We start from the raw sequence: 24568 nt of genomic DNA, 5'->3' as shown, positions 1-24568 counted from the left end.
GATATCAAAGTGCTTTAGAAACATTAATTAATCCTTCTAATCCCCGAGGGACTGATCCACTCCCTGCAATGCACCATTGGTGGTGTAAGTGTAGGAAATCCCCAGGGTTTACTCCCAGCTGCAGGCAGGGAGAGGGGAAGGGAGCAGTGGCTGACCCAGCAGCTCATTTCAGCTGCTGTCTGCAATCAGGGATGTGCAGTCAAAACAGCAGCACTGAATATGCAGCCAGGAGCCAGCCCAAGGCACAGGCAAGCTCTGCTCTCCAGGAGCAATCCTTGCTCCCATTCCTGCCTGCCCAGGGAGGGAGGGGAAGCTGCAGCACCCCAGCTCTGCTCTGTGGATCACACCAGGAACGGTGTGAGTGGATCAGAGCCATCTTCACCCAGAGGTAGCTTCACCCTGCAAGTGGCAGCAGCAGGGTCATTGATCAAAGCCACAGTGCTGCTAATTGTATTTCCTTTGCTGGCCTGCCCATTTCTCCAATATTGGCTCTTTGTACAACGTTGCTTTATCAAAGCTTGGAGTGCAGACATAGGGCTGACCCCCACATCTGGGACAGGGCCCCAGTCCTTGCTGGAGATAAGGATTGTCACCTCCATTGGCTTGGGAGAGGCTTTCATCCTTGCGCCCACCAATGAGCCAGTTGCCACCTGGTGTTGTCCCCGTGCTTTGAATGTTGTCACCACAGGACTGCAGGGTGGAGCTGGCTTTGTGGTATGTTGCCAGGAATGGGGAAAGGTATAAAAGTCCCAGCAGACTGCCAGAGACAGGATCTCTGAGACACAGGAGTGTCCCAGTTTCTCTCCGCTGTGCTCAGTAAAACAACACCTTGACCATGAAGGTAGCTGGAGTTTTCCTGCTCCTCTCCCTGGCACTCTGCTTCTACCAAGGTGAGTCCAACATTTTGCTTAGGAGCTATTTCCTCTCCTTGCTAAAGCTCCCAGGTCTGCCACAAGGGAAGGTGAGTGTGGGAAGAGAGCAGCTGGTGCTGGGACCTTGCTGTGGCCCTGGGCAGGGAATGCTGCAATGGCCAATGTGCATTAAACCTGTGCCTGTCTGTGAGCAATCCTAAAACAAAGGCTTTGGAAGGGTGCACTAGCTCCCAAAAATGAGCAGACCTGCTGGGCTGACGCTCTTTCTTCAGGGGTAGGATGTGTCCTGTGACTGGTGATTTCTAGGACAGTGTGATCCTTTCAGAGTGAATAGGTGCTATTCTGGTTTTAAAAAAGCAAATCCAAGAAGACAGGAAATGAATCTATGCAAGGGAAAATGCAGCTCTCACTACTAAAGCCAATGTTTAAGCCAACTGTGTTTTCAAAATCCCATATGGTGCAGAGGGATGAGAACATGAGCTGTTGCTGCTCCTCAGGTCCTGCTTTAGTGGGCTCATTCCAAACAGGAGGGTGCTTCTGAGGCAGGTCCTCTGTCATCCTGTTTACTGCACAGAGGCTGCCATTGCAGGGCTGTCTGAGCACAAAATCTGGGCTCATTTCAGATGAACTGAGCATGTAGTGAGCTGCAGCTCCTGGATTTGGACTAGTGCTAGCCTAAAGAAAAATCCTTGTAATATTAAACAGTGTGGCTACCAGCTCCTCAGCACCAAAATGTTTCACTCTATTGGGTCATCTGGTTGTTAATATAGATGTAGTATAAATCCTCCATGTAGATAACTTCTGGGTTTATTTTAAAAAAACAGGATCTTCTTCTCAGTTCTGCCTTTTGCCAAAGAAATTCAGGTTGTTTTTCAAAACACACCCACTGCGTGTTCCACCCATGTGATCCCAGCTGCCAGCTCAGGGCCAGCTTCTCCCTGGGGAAGTTCTCCAAAGTCATGGCTTGGTCCCACCAGCTTTGATGGGACACCTCAGGGTCTCCTTCTAGTAGAGACTTTCAACAACTTGTCTTTTGCTCTGTTTGCTTGTGGTAAAAACTGAGTAACAGTAGAAAAATCGCCCTGGATTTACTCCAGCACCTGCCCAGTGTCAGCAGGAGTTTCTCAGTTACTCATGAGCATGTGATAAGACAGGACAAAAGCCACCTTTGCTCCCTGACAGCGGGCAGGTGACATCTCTAGAAGTGCATTTTGCCTTGGCAGGGCCTTGCACCATTACAGTGTTTCTGCCAGGGGAAAGAGGGTGACATAGCAGAGAGGGATCCAGCTGAGAAATGTGGGAGATCCAAGGGAAGAAATTATTTTCTAGGACAAAGTTGTCTGAGTCCTCAGCCTAAACTGTCTTTATTCTGTCCCACTTGAATGAAACCAGCCTGAGTGATGGGTGCTAAGGTGTCTTCTCTCTCTCCCTCTCTCTCTCTTTTTCCTCTTTCTCTAGGAAATGCTGAGATGGATGCAGCTGCTGCCAGAGGAACAGAGGTGAAGTTTCCTGTTTTATGTAGCACAAGGCAGCACTAACCCACACACTGGGGAGCAATCATTGCTAAATACAGTGAAGCAGAGTGTGTTGACAGCCCAAGGATGCCAGTGCCCAGGAACCTCCTTCCATCTGCTGTGCCACAGCAAAATCCCAGTGGTGATACTGGTTTTCCACTGCATTTCCACCAAACACTGAAGGAAAAGTTCCTAAAAAGATAAATATTGCTGTTACCTGCCAAGAAAGTCAGAAATCCCCTTAGTCTCTGGCTTGCAAGTGTGAGGACAGGTATTGCTGTGGCATAAAAACAAAAAGTGGGAAGAATGTGCTCTGGCAATGCCCATGGAGCACTATTTACTCTACACTGTTACTCCTAAGGGTGTGCAGCAGTGCCAGGTGGAGTTCTGCTAGCCAAGGGACACGGTGGCAGATGGCCCCAGTGTTTCTGGGAGCTCATAGCAGAGCTCTGAGGATGGGTTATGAAGATAGACAAAATGTGCACCTCTCTGGGAAAGCAAAGAGAGGTAAATTAAGAACAGGCTTAACATTTTCAAAATTAACCTTCTGTGTCTCCAGCCATCTTGTGACAATTTCAACCTGAGAAGAGGGTGTACAAGGGAGTTTGAGCCCATCTGTGGCACGGATGACATCCTGTACAGCAACGAGTGCCTGTTGTGCCTTCACAACCTGTGAGTATCTGGAACTGCTGCAAGTCTAAACACCACACAGATGAGGGCTACCACATATATCCGGGATTTCCTAGAAAGAAAGCAGTTTGCATGCAGCTGGGTGGAGCCTGGGCAGCAAGCCCAGCACATCTGGCACGGGTCTGGCCTCCTGCACAGATGCTGCACCCGCTGCTCTGAGCATGTGGGCTCCAGCTGTGCAATGGGCTCGCTGTGTGTGGCTCACAGCACACACACTGCCCACAAACAAACATCTCCCCATACCTGCAGCTGCCAAGCAGCAGCGAGCACTGGCAGGCATCCAGGATCTCAGACAAATGGCAAAGTCCTCCAAGTATGCCCACATCTAGCACACGGGCTGAAGGATATTTTTCCAGATGACCTCAGATGCGTGGTGGCTGAGGGAAAAAACTGTGTTTTTCCACCCCAGAAATTTATAGCTGAGCTCTGCTTTCTGTCTTCTCTGCATATGAAAGGATACAATTTGCTCTGGGTATTTTTAAGAATGAGTTTTATATTTAATCTGTGCTGGTGCCAGATTGCACTGTTCTAGCAGAAGGCCAGGTCCAAATGCTAAGGGTGTCTCTGGCAAGACTTGATACATTTCATCTGGCTTGGGCCCTAGGTAATGTAAAATATATTTATACATTGGGAGCACTCTGTGTCAGACAAGTGAAGGAATTACTTCCTACTCGATGCTATTAAGTGTTTCAAAAATCTCTTTTGGGAAGATTGAGTCTTATCTGGAGCCAGATGTCCCAGTCTGCAGGGCTAAGGGAGCTTCACCCTTGACTTCACCTGGTGTAGGCAGGGATTTTTGGTGATCAGGCTCACAGGCCCATCTGCCATCAGCAGACACATTTGTAGCAGAAGCTCAAAGTCCAGCTTTTCTGTCTCTGGATGCGTGGGCTTGTGGAGCCAAATTCTGCTTTCAGGAGCATCGCCTCCCTGCTAACTCTGCAGGAACAAGGAACAGAATCCAGATCACCAGGAAAAAAACCAAGAGCCTGGATAAATATTGTCAGCTGGGTCGTCCCCTCTTTGCTTCATTAACCCAGGCTGCTGCCACATATTCTGTTCCTGGCCTGCTCAAACGCTGGTTCACCTTTCAAGGCTGAGTATGATGCAGTCAGGCAGAGAGAGGCTGAGTGGGATCTCCTCAGCAAAGGCACCACAGTTAATGACCCAGCACGGCCTGGCAGGGTGGTAATGACCCTGCTGGAAGCCAGCAGCCCAGCACCAGCTGTCCCTGTATTGTGCAACAGATGGGGGTGGGAGGTTCATCAGACACAACATCATTAGGGCTTTGGCCACAGCCCAGGAGCAGGGTAAAGTGAGCAAGGAAGGCTCCACAGTCAGCTGTGCAAAGTGGCATCCAGGATGCTCCATCTCCCCAGAGCAGAGAGCAGCTTCAGAGGGGATGGGAGAGTCCAGTGCTCACAAAAAGGAAATTGGGGTACAAGAAAGAGAAAGGCTGAGCTGGTGGTGTATTCAGAGCTGGCCAGGAGTCAGAGGAGGGATGGGATGGGATGGGATGGGATGGGATGGGATGGGATGGGATGGGATGGGATGGGATGGGATGGGATGGGATGGGATGGGATGGGATGGGATGGGATGGGATGGGATGGGATGGGATGGGATGGGATGGGATGGGATGGATGAGAAGCTGGTGCTGCATCCGCCTTGTGTTGACAGGAGCTGCATTCCCAGAGCTCCTAAAATCCTCTTTGTGCAAGCTCTGAGCAGCTGGAAATGTGCTGCTCCTGTGGGTCACAGCTCTGAGCCTTGCACCTCCCCTGTTCTGTTCTGTTCTGTTCCCAAGTGATGGAATTCTGAGGTTAGGAACAGCCCCTTGGTCTCCTGGCCAGGGCCATCTGGGCTGGGCACCAGGACTCTGAAGCTGCCTGGTGCCAAATGACTTGGGGGAGAGATAAACGGAGTGTCCTCATCTCTAAAGCCTTGGTCCGTGGGGAGAAGTCAGCCGGGGGCAGGATGAAGTGTCATTTGCAGTTTTGTGTGTGCAACTGGCCTGACAAGAGCTGGAAGCCTGCAAGGAGTCTGGGGATAACTGAGCATCTGGCGGGTCCCTGCGGCAGCAGTGCCTCACTTGTCGCCTCTGGTCACGTCACTGTGACCAGCATGCAAAATGCTTTTTTGCAAAACGCAAATCGTTTTACCAGCATTTCTCTAACACACCTGAGAAATGGATCTGTCTTTTCCAAAGAGGAGAACATCATGATTCTGTGTGAAAATGTAACAATTTAGAGAATCAAGTCCACTATTGGACAAAAAGAAGAAAATAGGTTTTTTAAGATACCTTTTTAATATTTTCCTCACTTTTGCTGCAGAAGCAATCAGGAGGGGAGGCTGGGAGCAGGCCAAACCCAAGTGAGACACAGTGATGGTCTTTTGTTTCTAAAACCTACAAAACAAATTCGTAACCTTTATTGTCTGCAGTCAGACAGGCATTAGAGGTGTCTCAGTGCTGTCCTGCAGCACAGAGGTGAATTATCCTGCCAGGAGGTGTCAGAAAGCACTCTTGAGCTTATTGGAATTAATTAACACATGTCCATGGTAACCCTGAACTCCCTGTCAAGAATATGTGGCCTTGCTTGCTGTGAATAACACTTAGATGATGATTTAAGCAGTATTTTCCTTTCTTTCCGCCTTTGTCCTCTGAGCCAGGCTCTGCTGTGTCTCAGGGACCCAAAGGCTGCCCCCCAACACTTTTAACCTCTCTTCCAGGGAAAGAAGCAGCCACGTGCGCATCAAGAACAGAGGAATGTGCCGAGCTTCCCGCATCAGCTCCCCTGTAAACTGAGGCACAACTGTTCCAGAGATGAGCGCACCAAGCTGTCCCCTCACCTGCTCAAATCCCCAATAAAATGGAAGCATCGCCATGTCTTGTGCTGGGATTTCTTACACACACAGCAATCCCCCTCTCCCCAACACTTAAAGCACCTTCCTGGAAAATATGGTTTGTTCTGGTGATGCCCGTGAAGAGCTGTGAGCAAATTACTGACAGAGCCCGAGGGAGAAGAGATGTTATGATCTGGCATAACAGGGAGGCTCTTGTTTTGCATCAAGAATCTTATTTTCTTTTCCTAGGGACTTCCAGTGTTCGAGCAATAGAGTTTTAGCATTCTCATGGCTTGCAATTGCATTTGCTCAATACAGGGCACTAAATCCCTTGCTCCAGAGCCTTTTCCAGGAGAAAGAACCCAACAAGTCATCTCCATGCTGACCTATCTCCAGCCTTGTCTATATGACATTGCCCCATGACATGGTCCCTGTGCACCAAGTGTCACCAGCTTCAAGCTTGTCCTGCAGGTCACAGCTACCCAGTGCCTCAGAAAACCAAAAAGATTCCATTTTTCCAGGGATTTTTTTTTCCCCCCTCTACTGGCCTTGGTGAGCTTTGCCTGAGGGCTGTGGGCTGGCAGGATGGGAGATGCCTTTCCAAGAAGGACTTGAAGGTGCTGGTGGATGAGGTTGAACACGAGCCAGAAATGTGCACTCACAGCCCTGAAATCAGCCTCGTCCTGGGCTGCATCCAGAACAGGGTGGGCAGCAGGGGGAGGGAGGGGACTCTGCTCTGATGAGACCCTCTTGCAGTGCTGCATCCAGCTCTGGGGACCCCAACATAGGAAAAACCAGGGGTTGTTGGAGCAAGTCCAGAGGAGACCACAAAGACACTCCAGGCTCAGAGATCTGGGAATGTTCAGCCTGGAGAAGAGAAAGCTCCTGGGAGACTTTAGAGCCCCTTCCAGTGTCTAAAGGGGAACCAAGAGAGAGTTTTTGTAAGAGCTTGGAATGATGGGACAAGGGGGGATGGCTTCAAACTGACAGAGGGCAGGACTAGGTTAGATATTAGGAAGGAGTTTTTTGCCATGAAGGTAGTGAGAAACCGGAATAGGTTGCCCAGAGAAGTTGTGGATACTCCATCCACAAAGATTCAAGATTAGGCTGGAGGAGGGAGCTCTGAGCAACCCCGTCTCGTTGAAGATGTCCCTGCCCCAAGGGGGGTTGGACCAGATGCCCTCTAAAGGTCGCTCCCCTCCCATCCCATTCCGTGGTTCCGCGGTTCCGCGGGCAGGACGCGGAGTGCGGGTTCCTGCACGGAGCTCGGGAGGAGCTTTCGGCACTGGAGGCCGCTGTTGCTCCGCTGCAGCCGGGGCCGCTGCCGGAGCCGAGCCCGCAGCTGCATCCCGCAGCTGGATGCCGCAGCTGGATTCCGCAGCTGGATGCCGCAGCTGAATCTCGCAGCTGCATCCCGCAGCTGCATCCCGCAGCTGGATGCCGCAGCTGGATGCCGTGCTGGTCCTGCCAGCCCTGCCGGGAGGCTGGGAGCCCCTCAGGTGGGGTAGCCGAGGCACTCAGCCTGTCCTTCACCCCCCGGGAGCCACGGGCAGGTTTGTGGGGATGTTCTGCCCAGGGAGCTGCAAGGACAGGAGTGGTGCCGGCGGGTGTGCCCTGAGCTGGAGGGATGTGTCTGTGTCTGCCTGGCACTGGTGCTGGCACTGCACTGCCAGCTGCTCCCTGTAGAGCTGAGCAGCCCCCTGTTTGTGCCAAAGGGCTGTTGTGAGTCAGCCCAAAACAGCCTGAGCGTTTGGAGTTGGGGATCAAACCCTCATGAGGTTCCCTAGGATTCGTAGCCCTTCAGTAAATGACTGTTTGTATTTGGGGAAAATCCAGAGCTTTGTTCTTAGGAAATCCTGGACTTCACTGTGGGTAGAAAGATGAGTTCTCTTTATGAAGTGGCTGAAACAAACACCAAAAAAAAATATGCATGATCCAGCTGAGAGAGCTCCAGTGCTCATTTTAAATTTCAAATATGGCCAGATGCAGCTGGAGGGGGAGAAGCACAGGCTCCTCTTCTCAGATCTGCCAAAGAGAGTCAGCAGTCGAGGGAGAGATGAAAAACGACTCGCTTTGCCCATATGTAAAATTAATGCACTAAAGGTGGTAGTCCCGAATAGACTTGGGACTGTGAATTGCCTTGACATCTTTGCACACAGGGTATCCTGGAAGGATGCTTCCCAGAGCTGGGATATTGCTGATTCTGCTGCATCATAAGAAATGGAGCATAGCTTTTATCCAGGGAGATCTCTGGAAGTGAGGCTGGCAGGAGAGGAGACTGATCCTCCCTACGCTTCTTTCACTGCTCTTGGATTTTGTGGCATGGCTAAACCCACCTTAGCCCCAGACTCATCCCAGTTGGTTCCTTCTACCCAGCAGAACACTGAAAAGTGCACTGAGGCCAGTTTATGCCCGGCAAAACATCTCTCCTGCCTGTGCCATTTCTGGGAAACATCACCCAGTGTTAGCCAAGAGCATTTCTTTGATGAAGTGAGGTGCTGACCGAGCCTGCAAAGCAGCAGGTCCCGTCAGCCGCACGGCTGAGCGCAGCCTGCGTCTCCCCAGGCACTGTTCTGATGAGAACTGGCATTCCTGCTAAATGTCAGCCACATCAGTTTCACAGCAAGGTCCGTATCAGCCTGGAGATTATGGGAAGCAGCAGGTCAGGGCCACTCTGTACATCTGCACAGCGGGGGCACACCAGGCAGAGCCAGCGGTAAGTTTCCAGGAGGGAATGGTTCCTGTCCATATTTCAATTTTGGCTTGAACAAGGGCAAATCTGAGGTGCAGGTGTAAAGTTTAGACTCAAAAGCTGGTCTTCTGCTCCCATAAGAGTTTTTTCCTGAAGCCGAGGAAGGGAATGCTTCATCCAAGCTGCTCCTCTGCCATCTGATCCCCAGCAGAGCCTGGAGCTGTCCTGCCAGCAGCCAGCCTGACTTTTCTGAGACACCAGCTTGCTTTCCTGTGTCTACATGATGCTGTTTCCAGTGCTGGTGAGACGGCAGGGACAGAGCAAAAGGGAGAGTGACAGGAGCAATGGCTTCGATTCTTGGTTTCTTTGTTTAAATAGCTGCAGCTCTTCGGGCTCCTTCCCAGGGCAGTGCTTCTGGCCATGTGTTTGGAGCCCTGAACACGTTTTGAATGATGCAGCGAGGAGAAAACAGGACTTGCCAAATCAGAGGAAGGGCTCAGCCATCCACCTCCCTCCTCTTTGCCTTCTGGCTGCTCCCAGAGGGCTCAGCCAGGGCAAAAACAGAAAGACCAAGAGCACATGGTGGGTGAGGAGAATCCCAAAGGATGGTACAAAGGGTTTGGCATTTACTGCCCTGAGGAAGCTCAGGCAGAGAGCAACGCAATTCCTGCCCCAGTGCTGCAGTTCCTGCCCTAGTGACGCTCTGCTCACAATAACAAGAAATTTAATGACAAAGGGGGGAAATTCCAAAAATATCCTCAGTGGCTGAGACAGCCAGGGCTCCAGAAGAAAGCAGGACACCCACAGCCTGCCTGCCCTGGGAGCACCAGCACATCCTTGGGAGGAGCAGGTGGTTTGAAAGCTGGCAATGTTTCCCTTCATCTCCCCCCTCCTGCCCTCCAGGGGCATCTCTCCTCCAATCCTTCACCAGGATTTGCTGTTTGGGTGGAAGCTTTTGAAAGCAGGGCTGCATGTCTGTGCCTCCAAAGCAGCCCTGGGTACTGCCAAGCCTCAGGAATGTCACAAGAGTGACAGAAACCAGACAGCCAAGGACAGAAGGCCCAGGGGAGCATTTTCAGATCAGGAAAACATGTTTCTTTAAATTGAGACTTTTCTGCCACTAAAAATTCTTGTAAAATTCAGCTGGGGAAGCCCTTCCCCCTCCACCTTCTGGAACACTTTCCTGAAGCTCCCACCTGGGAGGCAAAATCTATTTCCACTGCCAGTGGCATTTGACTTCATGATGTCATGGTAGCATACTGTGAATTCAGGTTTAGAACTGGACTGAGGGACTTCAGTGAAATGCAAGACCCAAGCTGAGAAGAAGCCCTGCTTGGAAGAGGCAGCTTTGGTACCACCCTTGCCCACTGCATCCTTCCCTAACATCCCCCTGATAAGAAAGTTTCTATTTTAGCCACGCTTTCAACACCAGATTTGTTTTCCCAGTCTGGAAATAAGCAGAGCCTCCTCAGATTTGCTGCAGCTGCCAGAGGGCACTTTCCATGAGGCATGTTCAGTTCTAGGAGATTTATTTTGGGGGAGCTGAATTAAACTCATTTTGGTGGGCTGGCAAGGAGAGCTCCCCTTTGCAGACACCCCATGGGAGCCCATCTGCTGCTGGAAAGGCTCCTGTGTGCTATGATGCTTCCACATGCCACCTCCCAGAACTGGCCTTTGGCAAAGGATGCAGACAGAGGTGTTCCAGTGCCCAGGGCAGGGCAGAGATCCAGAGCCTGCTCTCCTTGATGGGTACAGAGCCACTTCAGCTGCTGCTGTTGTTACAACCTCAATGAGAGATGTCAGCAGTGCCAGCAAATGCAAACAGTTTTGTCATGGTGGAGAGGCAGCTGCCAGCCCAGCACAGCAGCACTGCTGTGGCAGAGGGTCACGCTGCCAAGCTTGAGGCCACTGAAGGAAATACCAATTGGTTCCACCCGAGTGGGAAATGACAGTGTTAATGCTCTGCAAAGGAAAAGTCTGCCTGGAATGGAAGGATGCTTTTAAACTGCAAATTTCCTTTCATCTAAACCACAGCTCAGGCTACATAGGGAAAAGCTGTCCTTGGCAAATGTATGGGAATGAGCTGGAAGTGGCTCTGCACCGATACAGAGAGGCTGTCCCCAGAGCTTAGTGGGGCTGGAGCAGGATCACTGCTAAATAAGAGAGTGGACACTTCTCAGCAGCAGGCTGAAACCGCCCTGATAACCACAGACACGGCACAAATAGCCACAACTGGAGCTGCACATTTGAAGCCAGATCTCAGCTTTTGCTTTCTAATGTCTCTGAGCTGTTCCAGAGAAGTCAGATGACAGCAATAGTTTGTATTTCCCTCTATCAAAGGACAGTAAGCTTCCAGGAGTCGGGAGCATCCAAAGTGTTCCACAGACAGCGAAGCAGCCCTGCCAATGTTTCAACACTGCTTTTCTGGCCTTTATCTTTCATCAGGCACACTCCACTTTACAGCAAGGACAGGAGGGGCTGGAAGTGCCAGCTCTGCGTGGTGCTGGCACGTGAAGCTGGATTCCTTAGCTCTGCACACTGTTGGAGACCTCCCGGCGCTGCAGTCGGCATTAGCACTGCAGGTGGCTCAGAAGTTCTGCTTCCTTCCAGCTAAGCAGCACAGCTCCTGGAAAGCTCCCAGGCAAAGGTCCTGCCCTTCACCTATGCCAGAACAATAACCTGTTGTTGTAGCACGGCTCAGCAGGGCTGGATTGCAGACTTTTTCCAATAGCTTCAGCGCTTTTCTAGCTGCAAAAGGATGCCACAAATAGAAAATTGCGTGTGAGGTTTAACCCAAACGGGTTGCTGGCCTCTGAGAGAAGGTTGGATCCTTCCTTGCACACCTTGGCATGGATTTAGGTGGCGATCCACCCCCACACCTGCGTGGTGGGGTGCTGGGAAGCTCTTCTTTGCTGGCAGATGGTACAATGTGGCTTGAAGCCACAAAGGCAATAGGTCAGTGTAAGTGTCCAGCTTGCAGGTGGCATCACTCTCATGGACTGAGATCTGATTATCAGCCCTCTTTTCTGAGTCATTATCCATAAGGAGAAGGGAAGCAGCAGCCTCCCTGCCTGCCCTATCACATGTCCTGGGGCACTGTTCCCCCCACTAATGCCCTCACGGGTGCAGATGGTGTTTAACTCCAGAGGCAGGATTCCAGGGCCTGAAAGCAAAGCAGGATGCCTCAAGTTGGGCACAGCAGGGGCTGAAACACGGTGGTGAAAGAGCCAAGGCAGGACTGAAGCACTAGGCAAGGCATGGTTGGGGCTGAGAAAGATGTCCCACAGCCCTCACACTGATGGCCATGTGCTGGGAATGTCCAAAGGCAGAGAATGAGTTATTGCACATGGCAGTGAGGTGGCACAGATGCCTGACTCAGTGTGCCAATACCTGTGGATTTGGCAGAGGTCTGGATCCAGCCCCAGCAAGGCACCACAGGGAGCTGCACCAGCACTGCTGCAGCTGCTACTGGGCTGGAAATGTTTCTGGCTGCCCCAGGGTTTGGGCAGAAGTTCTCTCTCTTTTCTCACCCCACTGTTGGTCACAAGCACAGAGGAATTTGGTGACTGAAGGGATTGTTCAGTGCACATTTCCAAGGGGATTCAGCTATAGGTGGTGACTCTCGGGGCCTCTGCTGGCATTCCTGGCTGGTTCAGGACACTGCACCTGCATCAACACCAGCGGCAACGCAATGAGAAAGGAAAACATCTGCACCAGGAGCTCCTCTCCTCCACCTGGCAGCAGAACCCACACAGTGCAGGGGGGGAGAGAGGTCTTGCCCTGCCAGTGTGGATGAGTTGTTTTAGGGAGCAGCACACATATTCATCCTATCTGGGAAATTCCAGGAACCATGAAGGCTACAGCATCTTAAATCAAACCAACTCAAACCAGCATGGGACAGAATCCCAGGGTTCTGCCCTCCAACCCTTCTCTGGCCACTGACATCTCCAGGGGTCTGAGCTCAGCTTCTCCCATTCAACTGGATCTTCTCATTTTGGTGCTCAGGAACAGCCACTAACAAGCCTGAGCTTTCCTGAGTTTGCCTGGCAGCGTGAGAGAGACAAGTAGAGCATATAAACTAAGATGTAGTTCAAGGCCAAAGTCTTTCTGGGAAAAAACTGAAATAATAAGCATAAATTGATTTGGTCATAATGAGTGTGCTATTGTTTCTGCTGTTGCTTTTTAGTCCAGAGCCACAAATAACCCCAACCTCTTGGCAAAGGAAAGGGACTATCTGGTTACAAATAACTTCCCAAAAAGCTATTAAGAAAAGTTCTATTCACCTCTATAGCCACTGAGGCAGACAAACATCTTCTGGTTTCATGACTGACATGCTCCCTATCCTGATCCAACTCCTTTCAAAGATAAATCCTGCCTTAGAGGCAGCTAATTGACTTCAAAGGCAGGTCCAGGCTTTTCCAGCTCTCTTGCAGCCAAAGTGAAGGGTTTGGCCTAAATAGGGCATCTGGACAAGGAACATATATTTAAAGTTGCATAGTTGAACTGCCATTCTCAGAAATAAGGCCCATGAGAGCAAAGTCACCCTCAAGTAATCAGTCCCCACAGCAGGAGCACTTTCCCATGCAAACACGTTCCTGTTCATTGGGGCATGGTATGCACAGCCTCCATGAGCCACACTTCATCGCTTTCGTAATTTTGTGCCTATTTTAAGCCCGTGATTCTTACTTGCTTGTGCAAAACACTGTTGGGATGCCCACTGAAATTGAAGCAAAGGAAATGAGCTCCAGATCTGGGTCTTCAAGGGTCCCAGCTGGAAACAGTGTGGCTGCAACTCTGAAAGCCATGAAGGCTTCTTCATCCAGACCCCTGACCTGTTGGATCCTAGAAACTTGAGGTTTTTGAACTTTCTGTGCTTTTTGGCACTGACTCCCTGGAGAGCACTGCTTTTGACCTGAGACCTTGGAGAAGGCACCCAAATTTCAGTGATGAAGTTAAAATCACGGGTGTGTAGTGAAATAGAAGTGTGTGATTTCACATGGTGAAGGGTTTTAAATTTGAGGTTTTTATAGTAATAGGTATGGGACAAGATGGAGGACTTCGGGTGGTGTCTCTTTCAGTGTTCATCTTCCTTCTTCTTTATAGTTTCAGGTAGGAGTTTCTGGTTCTACAGTTAGTGCTGCACTGAGAGCCATGGGAGTTTTATTATTGGGTTAAAAGTATAAATAATATATGTGTTATTTCTCTATTGGACTGTTTAGCTTTAAGAGACCTTATAGCTAGCTGGATTTATCTCCATTTTGCTCTCTTCTAGATGGTGGCTAGAACTGTTGCTGAACTTTCTGTATTTTTTATAAGATTTAATAAACAACCAAGCCCGAACACAAGAAAATCCTTTTTCTTTCTGTGTTTTTTAATCCTGTCTCTGAGTGAAAACAGAAGATACTCCAGACAAACTACTAATTAAGTGGTGCAAAACACCACTACCATTACACTGTATATAGAATAGCCAGAAAAGTCCTTACCAAAGTGGAAACTGGCAAACAGCACCTTTGTCACGTTATCCCCAGGTAACCCAGCAAACCTGCTGTCACACACCTGCAGGGTCACTGCACCACCTCTCACACTCCCTCTCTGCAGCTGCTGTTGGAAGGGTTTGAGTTTGGAGAAGCCTTCAAACAAGCCCTTGGCTCCAGGTCAGCAGCCTGACACGTGTGCCCTGCACAGAAAGGTCAGTGCCACTCCATGTCCCTGCTTGCCTTGCACACATTTGGCTGCACCACGAGAAATTAGACACAAATCAGACAGGGGCACAAAGAGTAGCCACACAAGCTGTTTTGCTTCAGCAAAGATAAGGCCAGAGACCAAAAAGGAACCTCAGAGGAAAATTAAAAATATCACTGCAAACCTGTAGCCTGGCACTGTGCCTAATTGGTCATTGCCCACATTGAGAGGAGATATTCCTGTGAAAACCTGGTGCTGAGTAACTCGCTCCCAGCCTGGAGATGGGATCCTGCACAAACACCTGCCACTGGAAATCCAGGAGGGAAGATGTAACAGGAAGTGGCAGGAGGTACATAAAATGTAATTTTCTCTTCCTCTGATCGAGCATGTTGAAGAATAGCTTGCCTGTGTTGAGACAGAGTGTGAAAACCACCTTGTCAATAGATAGAAATCATGGGGTTGTTGAGCCAGTCAGGGCAAGAGGTTTTATTTCTAGACCATCAAGGGAGAAATAATTCTTTAGAAAAATCAATGAAATTTAAATGAGTACATAGGAATGGCTGGTTTAGCCCCAAAGGTCCAACCAGCCAAGCAGTACAATATTCCAGCACAATATGTCCTTCATGAAGAGAACAGAGTTGTGCAGCTCCCAAGGGCACTGTGAACATGAGAGATGTGAAATGCCACGAAACAGATGCCATCCCCTCAGATCCTCCCAGCTCCCCCACGTCCAGCATCAAAATTAGGCTGTTTGGGTAGTTCTGCTGGGGGATCTGAGAGCCTGGCAAGCCCCTCCACAGTTCAAGGTCCTGGCTAAGGACTCAGGGGCATCACATCTCCATTGGCAGAGCCAGGCAGGAATTATCTCGGCAAGGATCTGCTCCCTGGCAGAGGGGTCACATGCCACATAGAGAGGGGCATAACTGTCCCCAGACCCACATCTGGATCATGTCAGCAGGGCTGGACATCTCACCATATCCTGCCACCCCTTCTGAACCTGGGAATCAGAAAAAAATCTATCTGTGCCATGGGAAAACTGATGAAGTGTCTGGTGTGCTTCCACAACGTACAAGAATCCCAATTAAATACTAAGAGATGCCTTTCTCTGTTCACAGCTTCCATTCTCTCCTCAACACTCAGCCACCAAGGCCTCAGAGCTGGTTCTGGCAGGGTCTGACTCTGGAGCTGAACCCTTCCAAAAAGCCATCAACAGCTGTGCCATCTCTTTGTCTTCATGGTAATGTCACCAATTAATAAAAATAAAGCTTGAAGGAGTCTAAGGAGCTCAAAGATGTATCAGGTGTTTTTCCACACCTTTTTCCGAAGGCTTCCAGTAATGGAATTTCTACAGCTTCCCCAAGAAACCATTTCCCAGCATTTGTGTCTTTCTTGTTTGGCTCGTGACATCATCTGCTAGCCAAGAAAGACACAGAGGGAAAAAAAAACATTTTCTTCCTCTTTTCAGTAGCTTTTTACACGTTGCAGGAGCTTCACTCTTATCCTGTTTTTCCTCAATCTTCAGTAAACAATTTTCTCTCTCCCTTCCATCTCCTGCTAGGTCAGATTTTCTCTCCTTCTCTCTGTTCCTACTGCTGTCTTCTATTCTTACCCTAATCCAAACCTGAAATCTGATGCTTGGGTAAGTTCCATCAAGCCTTTTCCACCAGCCTTCTTGTAGGAGACTTTGACCCACAAAGACCATGCATTATTCAGAGCAGTTCTTTGGCATTTCTGCTTCACTGACACACAACACAACACTGATCACTTCACCTTTATAGCTCCTGGCAAAACCTGTCAAACCTCAGCCTCGCTCATAACTACTCCTTTAACATCCTGAAAGCCATGGGAGCCCCTCTAAGCCTCACGCTGAGACTTGGTGACTTCTTGCTCTTCCAGCCCTAACATGCACGCTCCAGCTTCCCGGGCTGACAATACCTCTGCCAGGGAAATGTGAGACTGGTCTGCCCTCCTGCTCTTTAATTGCTGTCCTTGCCCCAGGCACATCCGTGAAGTCACCAGCCGTGATGAAATCCTGCATTTATCATGTCTGTAAATATTTTCTAAAATTTTATTTCCTCCTTAAGACATCAAAAACTAGGTCAAAAAGAACAACTGGGATATTTAAGAATCAGGTTTGCCTTTGGCTTTTATGATCAAGGATGCTTTTAATATTGAATGTTCAGCTGTCAACGTCGGGACCGACTTAATAATAAATGTCTGACATTTCAGTCATTATTCTGAGTTTTTAATCCTTCCCTCCCCTCCAGTTCCTGCGTGTTTACTGAAAGATTCACGTTGGTGTTTGCAGTGGGAGCCTGGGAGCTGAAATAGGAACGAAGCTCCTCGTAAATACTCGGCAGCCTCTCCCAGTCAACAAACGGCTCCAGAAGGTGAGCAGGCAGCATGTGCAGGGGAGGAGAGGATGCCTGGGGAGGGCAGTGCTATGGGAACCTGCTAATAAACCCAGCACAGCAGTCCTGGCTTGCCAAAGCCTGAGCTGGCTGCCACACGTGGATCAGAGTTCCTGTGGAGCTCCACGGGAGGGAGAGCAGCCAGCTGGGCTCTGCTGCTGCAGGAGCCTCTGGCTCCCTTGGCTTTGTGGGCTCCCTCACCACTCATTTGTGGCTTCTTTCTTCTTCTTCCTCTGCAGAAAAGCTCGATCTCAACAAGAGCTGTCTGACTTTTAGCAGGGTCAGCTTCCCACGGGGATGTGTGGCTGCTGCAGCATCACCACAAAGTGAAGGAGCAACAGGAGGGGACACCTGGAGCCCCAGCACCCCTGGAAGTCTTCTGTGAGACTTGTGGGAGTCACACCACACATGGGAAGGGACACTGCTACTAGGCCTCTGGTTTTCCTAAAACACATAAAAATTGTTTAAGTTCTTTAAAGTTTTCTTAGTTCTAAGGTTTTGGGTTAGTGTGTTTCATGTTTGGGGGACTTTTTTATCTTTATGTCATATATGGCAGCCTAATTACAGTCATTTCATTGCCTCAAACTATTTGAAAGAAGTTGCTACACATAATTATGTGCACATAAATGACACTAATACCACGCTGGTACCTGAAGGGGTTAACACCACAGCTTGCACCCAGGCTAAAATTCACATTTCCAGCAGCTTATCAGATAAGTTGTCCACCCTCTCCAGCCCATGACACATGTTGTGCTCTGGGTATTTTTTGTTCTATTTAGCAAAGCTAGAGTGAGTTTTCCTGCAGGTAATTGCCACCCCTCCAAAGGCACTGCAGGTTGGGTTCAGCTTTTTTATTGATTTGGCTGATCAAGATTTGAAAACCCCACATAATTCTGGGCATCCTTCAGAAGCTGCAGCACCACATCACACACACGAGGCAGGTGTGGACACCCAGGGGGAGGATGCACAGCCTGTTTTAGGTAAGGATGGGTGCATGCCCAGCTCCACCCACTCACCTCTGTGACCAAGACCCTTTTCTTTACACTAGAGACACAAGCACTAAGCTCAGAGCATTTCATGGCCATGAGCAGTGTCCTGTCATCTTCTCATTCTGCTTCTCCATCTATCCTAAAAACCACAGCAAGGACACATCATCTCCTCAGCCAGTGGCATTCTGTGTGCCCTGCTGGATGCCCACACAGTTTTGTTATGCAAAAGGTAGCACAAAGAGTCCCCTCCGTGCAGCAGCAAACAACACAAACATTCCTAAATGAGACCAGCCAAACCCAGAGGCAGATCCCAGTAAAATCTGTAGGGAGATACAAATTATTCCGCTGCGTGCCTGACTGCCAGGAGGAGTTTCTAATGAAGTCTGGACTGCACCGAGGCAAGATTGTCAGAAATTAATTCCTGGTGGTCTCCTGTATAGAAACAGCTCTTCATCTGTCTTTTCAGCCAAGTTGCTTAAGTTTGCTTCTTTTCTATTTAGGAATTAAGCGAACAAGTAATTACGTAGGCAAAAATAAAACTAGAAAAAAAGAGAGAATGAGAGAAAACCCCTCCAGTCAACTGGTGGAAGTTGAGGCAAGCTGTAAAGAGGCGCCTGCCTCACACAGCCAGGACTCCCAAGTCAGAGGTTGGACAATTAGAGCTCTATCAGCAGCTGATTGACTTAAAAATATGTAAACCAGCTGGCCCTGATACTTCTGTTTTCTTTGTGTACCCGGTGCTGACAAACACCAGTCATTTCTCTATAGCCTTGGGAAAGCTCTTGTTCTGGAAATCATTAGTTTATGCAATTATGGTTTTCTCTGTTGAATGTCACATGTGCAGAGGTCATTGCTGGAGATAGGAAAGAGGCTTCTGTTTCCAGAAGAGGCAGGAAGATGGGCCACTTTTGGCCAGAATACAAAATACTGTTCTCCACTGGGAGGATACGTGTCCTCCCACGCATCACCTGCCTCTGACTGCCTGCTTTGCTGTGGCCCCTCTCCCAATGGCCACATGTCCTCTCACCAGGGTTCACACTGGGATTTCAAGTGAGAAATGCGATGCTGTTGATAAAAGCTGCCTGAGTGGTCTATGTGCACGCCTGAAGGTGTGAATGGCATCTCAGCTCCCATGGCCCAAGCGCTAAACTCCAGTCACTGAGGATGGGCAGGTTCCCTGTGAGACTGGGACTCTGGTAGCCTAGGCTGGGACTGAAGGATGAATGGGTACTTACACCAGCTTTGGATTGAAATGACTGAAAAATCAGGACAAAGGTCCTGCTCTGGAAAAACATCAAAATCAACCAAGCAAAGATAAAAGCGTCATGACCAACCCTTGGGGTTGTGTTTTCTCCAGGGATGGGCAGATGAGCACCTGGCTAGACTCCAGGCTCAGAACACAGAGCCAAACCTTCTCTCCATGGGGAACAGGATGAAACCAAATCCCAGCAGCCAAGGAAGCACTGATCACATTCAGATGCTTCAACATTTTTCCTGGTGCAACTCTTGAAATGTGGTGCTGGCTGATTCCTTGGTGGCATAACCCACCAGAGCCATACCCCTTTTTTCCTCTCATTTAGTACTGCCAGTGCATCACACACCAGGTAAATTCTTCCTGAACTGAGCAATTCAAACAAGCTGTTCCTAATAGTCCATCTATCTCGTTGCTATTTATTTTGGCATCTTTGCCTGTTTCAAATCCCACTTAAAGCTGTCTAACAACCAAGATTACGCCACTCACAGCTGCCATACAAACATCTCTATTACTGTATGTACACTGGAAAAAATGACTTTTTTTTCCCCTCTCCTTTTTACTAATACAACACTGGCAGCAAATCACACTGAGGCAAGAGGGAGGGGTGAGATGATAATTATGTTGTGTGAGTCCAAAGCGTGACACCAACATTTCCTGCTGGCATTAGACACTGTGGATACCTGTGTGGGCTTGTTGCACATAGGCACACTGAGAAGGATCCACAGGTGTCCAGTTTAATAACAGTCTCTCTGCACTGCCATCCCATTCTCCTCCAAATAATCAGTCAGGCTTGGCTGGTGTCAGGCAAAACACACATCACCTGTAACACCAGACCCTGCTGAGAGCAGCTCTGGAGGCTCCCAGCCTTCCTGTGTGAGGGCAGGGTCTGATCTACAAACAAAATGTCCAAAAGGATTTTGACAAAGTGACATTTAAACAATGGTTAAAAATTCATCCAGCCCAGGGCACTTGGCTGCTGCAGCTCTCTGGCTCTTTCCAGTCTCCTGGATGCACACACAGAGCTACCCCACATATCCAAAAAGAGCAAAATTTAGGGCTGGGATTTGTGTCAGTTCTGTTGACATATGTCAGTGAAAGCATCTCCTTTCAAGCATCCCTCTGCCTGCTTCACACACCCCTTCCCAGGAGCTCCCACAGCTGTGCAGATTTCCACAGGAAAAGCTGCTTTGTGAAACAGATTTTTCCATAGAAATGTTGATTTTGATGACTTTTCCTGAATTTTCTGATTTTCTTCTGCAGAAATTCGTTGCTAAGTAAATTTTCCCCATTAGTTATCTATTTCAAGATTATTTTGCCATGTATTTTACCAATTCTATAAAATAAAAATTTAGCTTAGATCTAGATTAAAATACTTAACATTCAAAAAAAGACAACCACCCGTTTTATTACAGTAGTTCTTTTGAGTCATCCAAAAGTGTTCAGGATTTTCTTTTCAAGGACATCCCAAGAACTTAGGAAATGGAACATTTCCTTCCATTTTCACACCAAACACACCTGGACACCCCAGAGCTCATACTAGAAAGTGCTCCAGCTCCACCACCACACCATTCTCATGCCTGCTCTGTTTTTAAATGTTTCAGAAGGCTCCTCAATGTGCTCTGCACACACGAGGCAGCATTTTGGGCACTCTCACTGTCTGTGCACAGCACTTCATGAGCTTCCACCCAGGAAGGTGGAAGGATGGGGTAATCCTAAACCCAATTCTCGCAGCCCTCACTTGTGTGCACGGCTCCAGATTTGTGCAGTTCAGCCTTGTTTGCATTTCAAGAGCCTTCAAGCAAACATTAGCTGAGAGGAAAAACAGATGGTGCAATTAAACCCCCAAATTCTCCACGACGGGATGCCCTGACAGAGCTCTCAAACCTTCCCTGAAAGGCTGAGTGGGGAAGCTGGAGCAAGCAGGATTTGCTGTCTCTGTGCTGTGCAAGGACCATTTCTAAAGCTCAAACGGTTTCTTTAAGGCAGATGATCTGAGAGTCCCAGAAAATGCAGGCAGAAAGGCCCAAAATGCCCATCCAGAACCTCACAGGGTCTCAAAGCAGCAGTCAGAGACCAGCACTTTGTTCTGTGCAGCTTTCCAGCAGCAGGGGCAAAAAGCTGAGAGAAGCAGCTCTGGAGGCAAGAGAATGGAGAGCTTTGAGAGGGAAACAGGGGCTCAGCTGCTGCAGGGATGCAGTGGGAGAGGATTCCAGGGAACACACCAGCCAGGGAACACACAGGGGAAGTGCCTCTCCTTCCACACCAGCATCTTCCTACATGGGGGAGCCCAGGGGGGCACTGAGGAGATGCAGAAAGGCCTGGGGAAACACCCAGGGCTGCACCTGGAGAGGAGCAGAGGGTGCACAGAAGTGTCTCCTCCAAGAACTCACCCTCACCCACAGGGCTGGCCAGCCTGGAGGGCCTTGTCAGGGTCATTCGCATTTAGGAGCCAAGTTAAACTGTTCTGATTTTTTCCCAAGAGCTCCACAGAGGCTCTCAAGTGTGATTTTCATGACCAGTCATATTCAAGAGCCATTCACCTCCCAGCTTGTGCCACCAGCATCTGGCCCATATCACACAACACTCTGTTTTCTCAAGATACACAAACCTGGCTCAAAAAAATCCCAAAATAACCAAGCAATGTCTTGGCAGCTTTGTCTTTCCTGACAGCACAAACCCAGGCCCTCAGGAGCCAGCATGTGGCTCACAGCACACCCAGGGCTCTTTTCTCCCTTTAAAAATCTTCAACCTTTCTGTGTCTCAACTTGCTCAATTTGCTTTGTGGGTTTGTTCCACCTAAAGTCACCACAGCAATTCTCTCATTGTGCTCCCATCAGTTTGGTGTGAAATGCAGAAGGAAGGGTTCGTTGCTCCAGAGTAGCACAGCACAAGCCACCTTCTCAGAGCCACAGCAGGCATGGAGCAAGGTCAGGACATTTGAGACTCCTCCACTCTCTCAGAGACAAGAAATAAATGTCACAAAGTGCCCCTGCCTGCCAAATCCAGGCAGAGGCTGCCAGAAAGAGACTGCCTAAACTTCATAGTCAGAATCTGCACACTCATTTCCCTGCACAGGCAGGGCTTGGAGGGCAGAGGATCAGCAGAAAGCTCTGCACCTCCTGGAGAAGCCGGGAATCACATCCTCCCTGCACAGCTTCCAGGAAACACGGAAAGCCCTTGCTGCATTTCCAAATAGAGCCCCTCTCTTCCAGGCACTGACGCCAGCTTTTGATGAGCTCCACATGACTCTGAAATCCTCAAAAGCCACCATCATCCAAGGGTACTGGGCAATTCCCAGCTGGGAAGGGATATTGGGAATAAGGAGCACTCATCTCCACTGTATTCTGCAGTGCTGTCACCAGCAGGGAACGTGCCAAGAGTTTGGCTGTATTTCAAGGAATGTTTTTCCTTGATTCCCAAAGGAGGAATTCAGCTTTCCTCTAGAAAGTGAACTAACCCCAATGGTCACAGCTCTGCTGCTGCTTAAAGAATATTATCCCATGTTATTTCTAGATGTGACTGAATCCCTGCCCAAAAGTGCTGTTGTCCCAGACGGACAAACATCCTTCTCTCTGCAAACCCCCCTTGGATCTTCAGACTCACAGAATCCACTTAAGATCACCCCAAGGAGATGTTGAGACTTTTTCTCAATTTATTACTGAGCCCCCAGATGCTCCTTTTACCTGCCTCTACTTCCCCCACTCTTAGCACCCACCAAAAAACATTGCAGCAAATGCTGTGGGCCACCCTCAAGAGCTCTTTTTTTTCCTGTGCAATGACCTATTTCCCTCCCCCAGGAAGGATCCATAGGGAAACTACACCCCTCATATCCAGACACATAGAAAAACATCCCAGCTTTGCACTGGCTGGGCCAGGCTGTAGGAGGGGCAGCTTTTTCAGTTTTCCCAGCTGTAGATGTTTGTTTTGTTTCCATAAGAGGTTTCAAGGAGGACATTTCTCTGAAAGCTTTCTCTCCCACAAAAATCCAGTCTGCTCCTTGCTTTTATTTTTCTAAGAAGGAAAGACCTGCTACCACAGTCACTGTGCTTGCTTGCTTTCAAGTCCACAGAATCAGGGGACAGATGCCTGCATCCAACACCAGCACTATGCAAGAGCCATTTCAATGCCACCTGCTCCAATCCCTTATTCCAAAGTATATTTGGTTTAATTTTTTTGGGGGGGCGGGCTTGGAGTAAAGAGGCTTTCAAAATATGCCCATGAATCCCTGTGGAGGAAGGTTGCACAGCAGGTTGTTCAGCTGCCTTATAGGAACTGTAATCGAAGGTGTAGGAGAGCAGAGCCAGAATTAGGATGCTGAAGGCAAGGAATAGCAGATCCCCGTGGCTTTGCTGCTTCAGTCTCTGCAAAACTTCCCAACCCACCTCGTTCTGTGCTGTGGCAAGTGGTGTTTTCCATGACGCTGCTGCAGGAGCGTGGAATTCTTCAGCTCATGTACAGAAGAGACAGCGTGTCTGAGAGCAGAGAACTGGGATGAGAAACACGGGGTAGGATGCTCCAAGGCAAGGGCTGCAGCATCACAGAGTGTCACTGGTGATGGGACCCCCAAACCTGGCCCAGGGGGACCCCAGGGTTCCTGTGCACAGTGAACAAATAGCCAGGGAATAGATGTTGAATATTGATGGGCCCCAAGCACCTGCTCTGCACAGCATCTGTGCACAGACTTCATGCTCAGGATCCTTGGCTAATTAAAAAAATAAAAAAGCCGTTTAAAAATCTCACTTGTCACAAGACAGCTAAAGACTTGACATGCAAGTCTCTGTTTCTGCAGGAAGTTCTCAAAGTAAAAAACAGAATCACGAACAACCAAAGAGAGAAACAAAACAAAACCTACAAAGAAAACTACAGCAAAGCTTTAATTTATTTCATTTTTCTTCCTTTTTTTTTAAAAACAAAAATGCTTTCTTTTCCTCATGCGTTTCGGAAAGCAACTTGCTGATCTCAAAACCAGGAAAGGTCCCATCAGCAAGGGTAAGGAACTCCTCAAAGCTGCATTTTCACTCTACCCCTGGACTATCAAACTTTCAAATTAGGCATATTCCCAGCTACACACTATGACAAAAGTATCATCCACACCTCAGCTCAGCCCAGAAGCAGACTGCTGCCCTGAGAAAACCGTACCAGACCCCCTAAAAATAATAAAAAAAAAAAGCCAAGAGGAAAATGTAATTATGCAGCTGAGAGTCTTGACTGTCTCCCAAAGTAGCTTTAATCCACCTCACCTTCCTAAACCCCACCAGGAAATAGCTGGAAGGAAGGGGCGGAGGAGGAAAGAACCACTTATGAAGCATCAGCTGCAGTCTAATTAGAGCTATTAGCAAGCTCTTAGTGGTGTTTATTAGCCCTTAGCCAGCGTTGCTGAATGAAGCAATCCTGACATCAGCCTTCTGGCTTGGAGAGCCATGCTCCAGCCCCAGCTCCAAGAAAAGAAGGGTCAGAAAGGCCAAGCTGGTTTCAGCCACAGCTGCAGCTCAGAGCTTGTTTTGATCACATAGAAACCAAGGTCCCAGATAAGGGGAACCCACCCTGCTTAGGGCAGGAATAAGATTGTCCAGTCAGATGGGTTCCATCATGATATCTCTATGAGCTAGAGGTTTCCTGCTCTGA

General features: G+C 49.0%; 2 protein-coding genes across 4 annotated transcripts in view; one reads left to right on the top strand and one right to left on the bottom strand.

Moving 5' to 3' along the window:
• The window catches only part of LOC148221958 (serine protease inhibitor Kazal-type 5-like), a 105909-nt gene that overhangs the window by 50001 nt on the left and 31340 nt on the right, over positions 1-24568 (bottom strand). The gene's annotated exons all lie outside the window — the stretch shown is intronic.
• Positions 727-5955, top strand: LOC106853023 (pancreatic secretory trypsin inhibitor-like). Its single transcript, XM_014876058.2, has 4 exons — positions 727-890; positions 2331-2371; positions 2946-3058; positions 5801-5955. Exons 1-4 carry the CDS (start codon positions 836-838, stop codon positions 5874-5876), a joined length of 285 nt encoding a protein of 94 aa, XP_014731544.1. The 5' UTR covers positions 727-835; the 3' UTR covers positions 5877-5955.

Source organism: Sturnus vulgaris, chromosome 15 (genome assembly GCF_052056855.1).
Source record: "Sturnus vulgaris isolate bStuVul1 chromosome 15, bStuVul1.hap1, whole genome shotgun sequence".
Taxonomy (NCBI): Eukaryota; Metazoa; Chordata; class Aves; order Passeriformes; family Sturnidae; genus Sturnus; species Sturnus vulgaris.
Note: the sequence above shows the minus strand (reverse complement) of the source record. Positions and strands in the feature narration are given on the sequence as shown.